Source organism: Suillus subalutaceus, assembly GCF_016647625.1.
Source record: "Suillus subalutaceus strain FC151 chromosome Unknown DFJ58scaffold_188, whole genome shotgun sequence".
NCBI classification, from domain to species: Eukaryota; Fungi; Basidiomycota; class Agaricomycetes; order Boletales; family Suillaceae; genus Suillus; species Suillus subalutaceus.
Genome location: NW_024540437.1, coordinates 85,665 through 98,360, shown reverse-complemented (window position 1 = coordinate 98,360; position 12,696 = coordinate 85,665). Strand labels below are relative to the sequence as shown.

Sequence of the window (12,696 nt, the reverse complement as noted above, 5' to 3'; positions counted from 1 at the left end):
ACGACAGCATCAGTTCAGCCACATACCCACACGGCCAGCCATCCTCAGCGTCGACTTCGGTACATTCGTTGATCCAAACTGCTCCTCCCAGTAGCGGGGTATCTCCTGTCCTCATGACTCCCTCCACTGATCGTCTGGCGAAGTACACACACGAAAAACTTATGCCTTTCCCCGGGATCAAGAAGCTGCAAGAGCAATGGAACCACCGTCAACCCCTCTTTTCGTCTACTCCTGATATCATTCTGTCGCATCATGTTGAGGCTGATATACCGCTGCCATCGAGTTCTTCTAGTAATACCCCTTCCAATTCTCCTGAGATAAATGGGGATAGAAAGTTATCACACCAGGCATCAGATACCCATCTGTTGCATATCTACAAGGCTCAAGCACCGCCGCTTTCTGCGTCTGCATCCACATCCTCTCATGACCACTACCAGCATGACAGTCCCCATTCGCCATCCTCCATCATGCTGAAATCCCTTCCGACCAACCGAGATGGGGTCCGGAGATGGCTTAACGCCAGGAAATTGTTCCCTCAGCCTTCACAGTCGCCGGTAGGCAACTCGCCTCCGATGCCTAGTCCCGAGCAGAAACCCGCAGTAGCGTCGAAGAAGCCATCGCTCTCTGACCTACTCCGATTGCGGAAGAAGAATGATTCGTCCGCCGAGCTCCACGATGAACGGGTAGATGCTGATCGTGCCAACACTGAGTCGATTGATCCCCAAGTCAGGGTAGAGACTCCCTCCAGGCGCGAAGGTAGCACATGGAGCAATATCGTCCATACTCTGCCGAGGAGCGCTTCAAGTAAAGGACGCCGGTCTCGGACAAACTCAATTGTGACAAGCAGGAGAAGACAGCACACCGACTCCACCCACTCCAGCTCCAGCTCCAGCCGGGAGAGTGGAGCGAGTCATTCAAGCCTGAATATGTGACAAAGCTACTCAAAGCAATGTATTGTAGGGCATCACAACAATCTTCGTATATCTGCTGACTGCTTTTACATCATGGGGAATATTTGCATTGTTGAGCAAAGATGAATTTACAATCACACCAGCCACTAATTGTGGGAGTCGGGGAAATTATATGGAAAATCAGAAACCGTAATACACCCAGACCGCCGTTGTTGTCTAATCCACCACATGATCGCCCTTCAAAGCTTTAAGCATCCAGGGATCTGCCCACGATCGACGAAACGAAACGAATTGCAGCGCGTGATAGATGATCGATGATCTGACACACGCCCATAGTCGCGACAATCATCAACCAGAGTTTCTGATTGCACGAATTTCCGTTGATCAATCTACATGTGAAGATGATAATTATTAGATGCCCCAGACCCTACGTGTCAGTAGTTGAAGAAGAACGCTTGGCCCCGGCGTTTCTACGAGGCATGCTACGCCTTTCCGTTGTCTCTGATCAAGTCCCGGGTCTTCTACCTCTACTCTCGCAGGCAACGCGGTAGACTCGAGGAGCCCGTGCCCGAGATGGCGCAGGTCTAGCTGAGCTTGGACTTCTGCCCGATTGGCACCAGGTGCATATGCAGTATTCTCCTCTCTTCGGTCAGTGACAAACATGCCACGAGTAATTTCTCCGGTCCTTGATATCAGGTGAGCAAGAAATCATCGAGAACACACAGGATCGCACCGTTCAATATCGAATGTTCGTTCGGCTACAGCCCATCCGGTGGACATTCCAGGAAGCAGCCCGCCAACTGGCATTGATTGCAGGGGTGGTGGTCTCGAGTTTGCGCACCGAAAAAAAAAGGCCAAATGGTCCACAATGTCATGCAACTCTAGTGCATCCTTTTCCCCACTCGAGCATGATTTCCCTCGTGCGTTCGAAAAAGAGCTGGTGAAATGAACAAGGGGTGATTTACCATCTGCATTCGACGGTTGGGCTGCAGACTTAAACGCAGGGTCTACCTTTTGGGCAATAAACGGGAAGGGGAGTTCGTGCTAGTGGTGATATCCAAGGGAGCGAGTACTACTCTGTCAAGCGGGAGACCACTGGTGGGATCCGTTGGTACTAGAAGTTCTTTTGCCGCGTAAGGATCGGCAAAAACATAACTGCACATGCGAACAAGGTCAATGGATTTTCTACATGAACACATCTTTAACTGCTTACATTCTGCGACCGAAGTAGTATTTCCGGGAACATCTAAAGCTCCTGCCATGGCAATCACTCGACCAATTTTATCCATAACTGTTTGACGGTGTTGGCGCACAAGTTGTGCCAAGTTGGTCATCGGACCCAGGACCACATATGTGATGCTTCTGTCGGGACGTGACTCCAGTAAACGCAAGGCCACTTCGACACTTGATTCTTTCACCGGTTGAAAATTGTGGGAGAAAGATGAACTTCCGAAGTCAATATTCAACTCAGGGTGACGTTCGTTTATATCCGATAAACCATCACTACAGTAACAATGAGAACCCATCTCCAAAGTTGAAAAGAAATTTACCGGCCATGGAAGTATTGAGCAAAGTGCCGTCCACCTTCTAAGGGTCCTTCTGGTCCGACTACAAGGAGGGGCGGGACTATGGGTGAAAAATTCGGAAACCTCGCGGCATCTTCAGGGTGTAGCGCAATGTGGCGCCCTATCGCCTGGTAAAGCTTGTAGATGTTGTCGCTGCGGAGTTACGTTCAGTTATTTTGAGACTTAGATTGAGCCGCTGCGCCTCAACTAAGCTGCGTGGACATCGGTTATTCCCTGTAATCAAATATCGATAAGGTTCCATCTTAGCCTATCCCGATGCATTCACGGACCGAATGAAATGATATATGCAAGGATTTCGAGTTCAGGGGATGTAATAGCAAGCAGGCTGTCAATGCTTTTAGCACTAAGTTTCTCTGGGGAGTTGAACACATCCATAGCTACAGTGTCGTCCACGCCAGGATCGGTGTCAACTACGAGCCATGGTCAGGCAAGAGTGAGCACAGGGTGTTCGACCAACCACTCACTGATGATCGGCGTCCTTGTCTTCTCTGCCATGTTACTAACGATCAGATGGTCAACAAACGGAATCAAATCGCAAACAGGGATATAACCTTTATCACTCAAATCAGAAAGCTAATCGCTCTTTATCATTTCACCATTGAGAATCCTTAGCGGCTGTGAAAATCGATAAGAATAGGATGGATCTGTGGCAATTTGAACAGATGAGTCAAAGCGTAGAACGAGGGCAGATGATTATCATGCATATACGCCTAAATTCGAGAGGGCAAAATCGCAAATTTATTAATGCAACGGATCTTTAATTAATGTTCAGGTCAAAAATGCAAGCATCTGCAGTGAGCCTTCGATCCTAGCACCGCTTACGGGCCAGTACTCCAGCTCCCGAGGCCACTTCCGGCTTCAACGCTACGTTACAGGATGTTTGCTTTTCCGCTCAATAGCGCTCGACCGTCACGGTTGCCAGTCAGTCTACTAGCTCCATTCAAGTCTCAAGGGAACTTCGAAATAGAATAGGTTGCATAAAGATCATCGGAATTGATACACCAGCTCAATTGTATACGTAGGGTATGAAATTCTTCCATGGGATCCGTGCCTATTAACAGAACAGAGTCAGCTAAAGCACTGCGGAGTGTAATGAGAAAAGTATCAGAGATCTTGGTGGAAAATTGGTCTCATCGGACTAGCCTCTGAAGTAGCAAATATTGAAAGAATAACATCATAAATAAATGATACGCAGTCACGCAGACTCACCAGCATTGCTTCAAAGTTGGCAAGATTCCCAGATTCCCCGGGGGTTAGCGTCACATTGTCAGCGCGCGTGCACGTTGTGAAGAACGGTAAATTTGGGAGGTTCATAAGCGGAATATGCCGGGGAACTATGCAGCTAAAGTCACGGTGGCTGTCACGTCACGTTCTAACCTTAGGCCATACTCATCTGCGTCCCTCTCGATATCCAGCGACTTACGACTTATGGCTGAATCCTTGCGTTTCCTTGGCTCCCTCCCCGGCCACAAGGGATGGGTTACTGCAATTGCCACCTCTTCGGAGAACCCAGACATGATTCTGACGGCTTCCCGAGGTATGAGTGGCATTTTTGCATACCTTTCGTTAGTTGACTTTATGGCCCAGACAAGACCATCATTGTTTGGCAGCTTACTCGCGATGAGGACACGTATGGCTACCCCAAACGAATTCTTCACGGCCACAACCACTTCGTCTCTGACATTGTCATCTCCTCCGATGGACAATTCGCCCTTTCCTCGTCTTGGGACCACACCCTGCGTCTCTGGGATCTGAACACTGGCCAGACCACTCGCAGATTCGTCGGCCACACCTCCGATGTCTTGTCCGTCAGCTTCAGCGCAGACAACAGACAGATCGTCTCTGGTTCGCGTGACCGAACAATCAAACTTTGGAACACCCTTGGAGAGTGCAAGTATGATATCAAGGATGACGGTCACACTGAGTGGTGCGTGGGAGTCATGCTTTAAAAGAAGTTCATACCCTGACAATACGATCTAGGGTGTCATGCGTGCGCTTCAGCCCCAACGTCATGAACCCTGTTATTGTGTCTTGTGGATGGGACAAGGTTGTAAAGGTGAGCTTTCCGTAAAATTCATATCACTGGCCACCCTAGTCTAGTGGCGTTATATCTTTATTTGCTACTTCGGGAGTGATCACTCGATGAGATGATGTTTTCCATTAAAGATCTATGATTCGCTTGTAGCAATGTCCTGGTACACTCAGTGCTAATACCAATTTGATAGGTCTGGGAACTCTCTAAGTTCAAATTGAAGACTAACCACTACGGCCACACCGGCTACATCAACACCATCTCTGTCTCTCCTGACGGTTCCCTTGCTGCATCAGGTGGCAAGGACGGCATTACCATGCTTTGGGACCTGAACGAGGGCAAGCACCTTTACTCGCTTGAGGCTGGTGACATTGTCAATGCTCTTGTGTTCTCGCCCAACCGCTACTGGCTATGCGCTGCCACTGCCAGCTGCGTTAAAATCTTTGACCTCGAGAGCAAGTACGTACTTCTAAATTTTGTTATGACATCTTGCTTATCGGCGTGATCCCTAGGTCAATCGTTGACGAGCTCAAGCCCAGCTTCACTGACGTTGGCCCCAACTCACGGGAACCCGAGTGTGTGTCGATCGCATGGTCAGCAGACGGGCAGACGTTGTTCGGTGGTTTCACTGACAACCTTGTTCGTGTCTGGACTGTCACTTCTTAAAATCCTCCGGGAAGTTGCGTGGCGGAGGACACCTTGAGGTTTTACCCTATGCCATCGTTTATACTGTAGCTGGCTGCTTGCATCTCAAAAAAACATTGCATCTCTCAATTCCTGGTAAAATCTATGACTTAATGAACATTCACAAAACTCCTGGAGTCTCAGCTTCCTGCACGTTTCGTTGACGTTCCGCGTAATCCCAGCGATCCAGGCCTCCGAAGGTCGATCTTCATCGCGCCAGAAGACAGGTTTACTTGCAATTCGCAGATGTGAGATACCCTAGCTCTCCAGCTATCGGCCCTACAACGATAATTAGCACTGGAGACCAAGTGTATTTCATCGGCCTCACGTTGCTGTCCCATACATGTCCGAGCTGGTTTGACTGACCACCCGCACGCATTGATCACTGTTGGACTTCGTGTCGTATATCCACAGGTTTTTTCCCACATAGATCTCCTGCCAGCCACCTGAGTCAACTAATCTGTTTGGAGGCCTGATGCGTTTGGTATCTGGTGGAGGAGTGGGAGCTTGTCGGACATCCACATCATTAAAAAGGCGAAGCGCAGCCAGATTTGAGATGTTGGTTAACAGAGCACGTTCCTGGGGTAGAGATGGATTGACGACGTGAAAGATTGCACTGAGCGAGTTTTCATCGTCAGATTCATCGCTGTCATCATCTGCTGTTGTAGTTGCAGTGGTGCCATTCGGACTTGCTTTGTTGGGCTCGGGTTGATCGTCCATCATCATGACATCTTCTTCCAAAGGGCTGGTTGTAAACTCCTTCTCTCCTTCTTCCAATCGACTACAGAAAGCCAGCCAAGCAGCCTCATCGGAAAAATCAGTCCGCAAAAGGATTCCCAGCTCTTCTCTGCTAGTCGACGCTTCGTCAAAAGGATCAACATCCATGTGAAAATCCGCATTGTCATCAGTACCGCCAGCAGTGGTTCTGAGATACGTTTGAATGCCGGGGATCTTATGTGGGCAAGATCATGATTTGCTCAGTGCTTACAGATGATAACGTTTTCTCGCCCGAGGACCAGAACTTTTGTGCAACCCGGAGCTTCCATCGTCTGCGACCTTCGTTTGGCGATTGGCTCTTAGTCGATGCGTAGTGAATCTGTGATGATGAACTCAGTTTGGGCCTTTGAGAGAAGTGACTGAACCCACGAGCAACCATTCTACGAAAGGACTTGAAGACATTTCATGCGGATATGCGAGGACGTCGGTGTTACAACAATGTTAAACATTGCCTGATTGTTTTTGCCAGGTCACCACGACATCACCAACACCGAATTGCAAACTCAACCGTTAACCGGCACTTTCAGTCCGGCAACTTCAGTCCATAATTAGTTCAAAGGCGTCATAGACTCCATGGGCTTACCGGGCATTTTTTTTGATCAAAACTTCAAGGAACATGGCCGATTATCGCGCGATTAATGTCCGTAGAAGGAAGATACTCTCATACATGGGCACAAATTATCGGTCCGCATTTCCAGTGGAAGGAGATGATATGATGGGTTGGTGTGGTCATAGGACCTGCGCAGCACTCACACTTCATACCCAATTGGTGTGGATATATGGGGGGCCCCGCCAGGTTGTGTGATCCGATATCTATGGTGCCCCATGGCTACTCGGATTCAAATCATTTGCTGACCTCTAATCCAGTCGTGTTCCGTAATATAAGCGTCGAATGGTTCTCAGGCATACAGACGCGTGCCCATCCTTACCTGCATGGCGCCTCCTACAGGAACTACCGGTAAGCACTGAGCACAGGCTCATTTCCGATGTCTAGACGAGAATGATTGAACGGAACGCAGGAACTCAACTCAGCCGAAGGCAATGGGCCTTTGCGTTCGCTCTTGTGACATCTCTATTCTTTACTTGTGAGTCGTAGATCTCCTTGTGGTGTTGGGACCGAATAACAGAAGTCGAACTGCAGGGGGTTTTGCTTATGGTGTATGAATTTACTGCGTTTGCAAATTTATTCCTCCAGCTGATCGAAACTTTCGATAACAGCTTCTTGATGTGCTCAACGCACACTTCCAGACCGTATTCGGGATCTCTAAGCTTCAGAGTACGCTCTTACAATTGGCATACTTTGTAAGTGTCTAGTCCTTGGTGATGGTGTGATAGATCCCGCTAATCGCGAGTTAGGGTGCCTATTTCGTGTGGGCACCGTTCGCGGGTATATTTGTGAGTAACATCATTGTTTCCTCTAGAGCAATACTGATGGAAGCAGATGAGACGAGTAGGATACAAGGTGACCTATTATCTGGAGATCCACAAACCAGATACCGAACAGATTTCACTTATAGAAAGGCATCCATATCGGCCTTAGCTTGTACTCCATTGGTATTGGTGTCCCTCATTCGTAAAATGCACAGACTCACCATTTCTTAGGCGCCGTATTCTTCTGGCCATCCGCGAAATACGAAGTTATGGAGGGTTCGTCGGGAGTACATTCGTAATCGGTAATTTAACCCGCAAGAACTATATCCCCATCGTACTGATATCTTATCCTACCCAGGTTGCGGCCTCTCAACACTCGAGGTCGCGGCCAACTCTTACATATCTGTGCTTGGCACGCCTCAGTATGCCGCCGCCCGTTTGAATTTCAGTCAAGGGTTCCAAGGTGTCGCATCCTTTGCTGGACCTTTGATCGCTTCGCGCTGGTTTTTCACTGGTGCCAATGCGACCAGTCTTGGCACTGTGCAATGGTTTGTCTGATAGCTTTTGCGCAAAAGCCGTACTAAACTTTCATTAGGGTCTATCTCGCAGTTGCTGGCCTCGGCGTAGTACTCAATATACTATTTTTGTGAGGCTGATTTCTGCATGACGGACAAGTCCTAACCTTCAACAGCTTCTGCAACCTACCTGAAATCACAGAAGATGCTTTGGCTGAAGAGATAGATGAAGTCGGCATCACAGATGGCCAAGGACCTTTCCGGCAGCAATATCGCTGTATCTTTGGGTTTGTTGCCCAGACTGCCTACGTGTGCGTTTGTCTAGTTCTCTCCATCCTGTGTAGTGAGCCTTAAATATGGCACAGTGGTGCACAAGTTTACTATCGCCTCTTTCGCCGTCAACTTCCTCGTCGACCAAGGAATTGGTATCGACCAGTCAAAGGCTAGCGAGCTCTTCTCGCTCTGCCAGGTCACCTTCACCGTAGGACGGTGAGACATAACACAGTTTTCTACCTTCATCTCCATTCTCAATTTATTGACTCACAGATTTGTTGGCGTAGTAATACTCAACTTTATCGACCCTGCCTTATTGCTAGCCTTCTACGGGTTTTGTTGTTCGCTGTTCTGCCTCCTGGTCTCCCAGCTTCCTGGGTATAACGCTGTCGCATGTCTCTTCTGTCTGTTCTTCTTCGAATCCATTTGCTATCCTGTACGTGTCTTCTCTATTTGAGCTACAACTCATTTCTCATGTACTTTCAGTGTATCTTCACCCTAGGTACTAAGAACCTCGGAGTGCACACCAAGCGGGGCTCTGGTCTTATTGTTATGGTGGGTCTTTGCGTCTACTGGCTGTGCTCAATTCAAGGTTCTCACTAAACTCAGGGTGTCGGGGGAGGGGCTTGGTACCCACCTGCACAAGGTGGCCTCGCCGACAAAACATCTACCCAACACTCGTATCTTGTCCCATTGTCAGGTTACATCGCCATGACCATTTACGCCGTGTAAGATCCGGCATCTTTTAAAATAAATTTGCGTTGTTCTAAGCTCTATACAGCGGCCTTGTTGTCGACCAGGCGAGGAAGAACGGATTCTCATTCCGCAACCGCGATGAGCTTACCGCCAACTTGAACAACGCCACCAGCAATTTATCCCCAACTGAGTCGCTCCCTGATGATGCGAAAGGACGTTCGAGCAGTGAAAAGAAGTTGTCCAGTGATGAACTAGTTAGGGTCGCATGAAAATACATTCACGATAGAGGAAGAGTACCATGACCTTTACAATATGTAGATAAGCATTCGCTACCCCACAGATATTATTACATGTCTATGTATATAACGATGTCACTGCCATCCGGTGAGTATCTATAAATGATGGCTGAATAACGTGAGTGTGTATGACATTCATCGCCGATGTCCTTGAACCGCACATGATCTATGATTTACCCGAATGTAACTCAAACCAATCAAATTGACAGACAACTCCTACCGGTCGAGTGTATGGTCGCACGAGCTTGCCGATGAATGTCATTGACGCAGGAACATCACAACCACGGGTTTGAAAAGACTCCATTTCAGCGCACCCTACAAAGAGAGGAAAGCCGCCATTGCTGGGAGAGCAGGAGAATGAGGACAGTTCTGCTGCAGCGTGCATGTCGTGCTCAGATGCTGAACTGGCGTACTCCATGCAGATGCATTCAGAACACTGGAAGCACACATGAGTTCTGGATAACATGCGGCAACGACAGGTTTGCGCCGAGTACATGTCGAGGAGATCGCGCTGCGCTGGAGAGCCGGAGGAGTCTCCGGCTAAATAATAGCCAGTAGCTTTAGACTGTCGATGTCACAGCTACATAGAGTTGCCTATGCTAGAATGTGCTTGGATTGCTGATGTGCCTAGAAAATGGTAAAGTCGGTATCTTAGATTGGAATTGAGACTGGGCACGGGATATATCTTGAGAGTCGAAACGACCCTCGCGGAGCTTGAAGGTGAGTCCCTTTTCATGGACAGACTATCACATAAAGGCGCAATGACTGGGATCAGTCAGGATGGACCTCCGAGGATCTATACACCGCAAAAATGTTGTCCGCAGGTTTCGAACCAACTCCAAGAGAAACAGATTTTAATTCTGTTGTGGGAACTGCTTGGCTAAGGCCAGTTAGACAGACCTCGGAGGGCACCTGGTTTCTCGAAAGTCCAGTCCGGCCGGCCGTCCTCCATCCTGTCTGTTCAGCGAAAGCCATAAGTACTTAAATTTTAAATCGTGCATATGTTCATTGTTGATAGATTTGCCTACGCGAGCGGGGTTTCGGGCACAACCGTTTTGAATTTCAAATCACAGGCTCAAACAATTTGAACTTGTTAAGAACCCTATTGAACCTTGCAAGCACATGTACTCTGCGTTAGACGACCGACAACATACAGACACGATCGATGCCATGACAGTCAACTCAAAAGCAACATTTTTCCTCTGTCTCGGATATCATTGGTTGCGCTGCAAAACATCGTAAGCATCCAGTGTCTTAGGCACTGGTCTGCATATAATAATAAACAATTTACATCAGCTCGCTCATTCACAAGTAATCGTATGTCAATTGAGTTTAATGCACGTATCGATGTCAGTGATTCACGATGACTAGATACCAGACCTCGAAACCCAGTATCCTATTAGCAATACGAAACTACTCTGCCTTCAAGCTCGATTACCAGAACATCAGTGCCATTGTTACCGAACGCCAGCAGCAATTAGATGCAGTATCCTACGAAATCTCACTTTTCGAAACAGTCATAGATAGTATCAACTGTATTCACCGGCAACTGGTCGCGAAGAAGAACAAGATCACTCAGTCCATGAATTCGCACAAGCGACTTGTATCAGCTCTCTGGCGCTTGCCAGCCGAAGTCCTATCCCAGATTTTTGCTCACTGTCTCCCAATTGGGCACCGCTTGTCGCCCGCGTCAGAGGCAGTTCCTATGCTGTTGACAAGAATATGTCGACGATGGAGGGAGGTTGCTGTGGATATGCCCAGTTTGTGGCACAGACTATCTGTGGGCAAAGACTGGCAGCGAAGAGCCTTCTGCTATGAGGCATGGCTCAAGCGATCACGAGGGCGTCCGCTCTCGTTGGAACTCCCGTGTCACAAAAATAACTGGACCGAGCTACAAAGCCTTCTTCAGCCCTACATAAATCAAGTCTCATCTCTATCTCTTAATTTTGACCGCAACGCCTTCCAACCTGAGGTTATGATATCGGACTTCCTAGCACTTGAGGAGCTGACCATATCATTGGATTGTAATAATCTTGTGGCTGCCGTCATCCGTTTTCTCTCGCAACCGCCATGCACTCTGCGCAGTCTCACGGTAATGGGGGTGTTCTTCGACATGGAGTACGCATCTACATGCAATCCCGCCTGGGCCCACCTCACAAATATCCAGATTGACCTAGACGAACCAAGTGCGTTCCCCCAATTGCTCCGTTTATGCCCCAGCCTCTCCTCCTTGACGATATATACAATATTCGACGCCATGGAGGCCTTGGAGCCATTCACGCACACCCAACTCCAATTCTTACGGATCTTTTCCGACGATATTTATGACGACGACACAGAGTATCTTAACCTATTCGATACCCTCTCACTGCCCAATTTGCGCTCTCTCGAAGCTCGCGATATATACCCATGGCCTCATGAGGAATTCAAGGCATTTTTGACGCGGTCAAAGTGTCCCCTGGAGAGCCTGACTCTCGGCTTCGAAGTATTGCTAACAGATGAGCAACGAGCAGAATACGTTGCCCTTATTCCTTCTCTCAGAGTATCTCAGAGTACTAGTTAATGAGATGAGTTATTCCTTGCATTAGAGGTTGCTTTGTCTAAACAGAGTTGGTTGTTACGGATTTGCTAAATGACGATGTCAGGTTCAGACGGAATCAAACCTACACCATTATGATCTATGTATTCTACGCAACTAATTTAAACTCAAATTCTATAACGACTTGTAGGTTCTTTCCATGATCAAGATAAGCCGCTGACTTCGGGGAAGCACCACGCTGTACTAGTAGCTTCAGATACCGCCGGACTTTCGAGAATTCCTGTTTCTTGGAGAAAACCATCCATGAGTCAATGTCAACGTTTGTTCCGATAGAAAAAAAACTGCCTATCAGCAGGTTTCGAACCTGCGCAAGCCAAGAGAAACAGATTTCGATTCCGTTCTGGTAACTAATTGGCTAACACCAGTTAGGATGAGCTTCTGAGTAAATCATCCAAGAGTGAATATCAAGGTGTGGATGTGAAAAAATTTAACCTGGTCGGCGGATTTCGAAACCGCGCAGTCCAAGAGATTCTAATCCTGTAATGATAACCACTTGGTGAGGACCAGTTAAAATGATCTGAAACGCCGCTCATGCGGCAGCCTGAGGTTCCTGACTCCGGCTAGCCAACACTAGCGAACAATCAGACGACGGATAACGTGGATGAGTGTAAGGCTGAGTATGAGTTCGACAGGGAATTGTGAACAAAACGATGCAGAATCGAGACGAGTGCAGAAGTATTGAGACGAGTAGGAAAACGTTGGAGACGGAGACTTTCTGAGAGGCTTTCGGTCGTACTTGGAGCGGGGGTCTGACTATAGGATTCGCTCTAGGTATGAGTGTACATTGGTAGTATATATACGTTTCGAATACTTGATGGCGAAGTGAAAACACTTGATGAAGGAACCGAAATGCGAGCACAAGGTAAGGTACTGAATGGTAAGATGAAAAGAAGAGATGTATCCGCGTGACTCGGATGCGAAGAGTACTAGTGTTACTCGTCGGCATCAGTGGCTCA

General features: G+C 48.1%; 6 protein-coding genes across 6 annotated transcripts; 4 read left to right on the top strand and 2 right to left on the bottom strand.

Annotated features, from left to right (window-relative positions):
* On the top strand, window positions 1–1,060 carry DFJ58DRAFT_163095 (uncharacterized protein). Its single transcript, XM_041378967.1, has one exon. It carries the CDS (start codon window positions 114–116, stop codon window positions 930–932), a length of 819 nt encoding a protein of 272 aa, XP_041237219.1. The 5' UTR covers window positions 1–113; the 3' UTR covers window positions 933–1,060.
* Window positions 1,061–1,156: 96 nt separating this feature from the next.
* Window positions 1,157–3,048, bottom strand: DFJ58DRAFT_817978 (nucleoside hydrolase; the record flags this gene model as incomplete). The annotated part of the gene is made up of 9 exons (XM_041391819.1): window positions 2,962–3,048; window positions 2,865–2,907; window positions 2,763–2,822; window positions 2,462–2,629; window positions 2,118–2,414; window positions 1,985–2,066; window positions 1,645–1,955; window positions 1,443–1,596; window positions 1,157–1,278 (listed from the first exon to the last, which is right to left on the bottom strand). Coding segments are annotated over exons 1-8 (1,146 nt in total), but the record flags the coding sequence as incomplete, so codon positions are not given.
* Window positions 3,049–3,868: 820 nt separating this feature from the next.
* On the top strand, window positions 3,869–5,366 carry DFJ58DRAFT_162941 (guanine nucleotide binding protein beta subunit). Its single transcript, XM_041378966.1, has 5 exons — window positions 3,869–4,034; window positions 4,085–4,424; window positions 4,478–4,553; window positions 4,723–4,988; window positions 5,042–5,366. The coding sequence occupies exons 1-5, from the start codon at window positions 3,926–3,928 to the stop codon at window positions 5,193–5,195; spliced, it is 945 nt and encodes a 314-aa protein (XP_041237217.1). The 5' UTR covers window positions 3,869–3,925; the 3' UTR covers window positions 5,196–5,366.
* On the bottom strand, window positions 5,335–6,369 carry DFJ58DRAFT_719038 (uncharacterized protein; the record flags this gene model as incomplete). The annotated part of the gene is given in 4 exon segments (XM_041384560.1): window positions 5,335–5,419; window positions 5,439–5,492; window positions 5,542–6,138; window positions 6,212–6,369. The coding sequence occupies 4 exon segments, from the start codon at window positions 6,367–6,369 to the stop codon at window positions 5,335–5,337; spliced, it is 894 nt and encodes a 297-aa protein (XP_041237216.1).
* Window positions 6,370–6,528: 159 nt separating this feature from the next.
* DFJ58DRAFT_817961 (major facilitator superfamily domain-containing protein) lies at window positions 6,529–9,339 on the top strand. Its single transcript, XM_041391818.1, has 15 exons — window positions 6,529–6,948; window positions 7,010–7,053; window positions 7,209–7,292; window positions 7,347–7,385; window positions 7,432–7,452; window positions 7,508–7,544; window positions 7,593–7,637; window positions 7,720–7,909; window positions 7,957–8,007; window positions 8,053–8,185; window positions 8,253–8,365; window positions 8,423–8,585; window positions 8,636–8,704; window positions 8,759–8,877; window positions 8,931–9,339. The coding sequence occupies exons 1-15, from the start codon at window positions 6,924–6,926 to the stop codon at window positions 9,112–9,114; spliced, it is 1,317 nt and encodes a 438-aa protein (XP_041237215.1). The 5' UTR covers window positions 6,529–6,923; the 3' UTR covers window positions 9,115–9,339.
* Window positions 9,340–10,337: 998 nt separating this feature from the next.
* On the top strand, window positions 10,338–11,766 carry DFJ58DRAFT_162932 (uncharacterized protein). The gene is made up of 2 exons (XM_041378965.1): window positions 10,338–10,379; window positions 10,438–11,766. Exon 2 carries the CDS (start codon window positions 10,505–10,507, stop codon window positions 11,702–11,704), a length of 1,200 nt encoding a protein of 399 aa, XP_041237214.1. The 5' UTR covers window positions 10,338–10,379; window positions 10,438–10,504; the 3' UTR covers window positions 11,705–11,766.
* The last annotated feature ends 930 nt before the right edge of the window (window positions 11,767–12,696 follow it).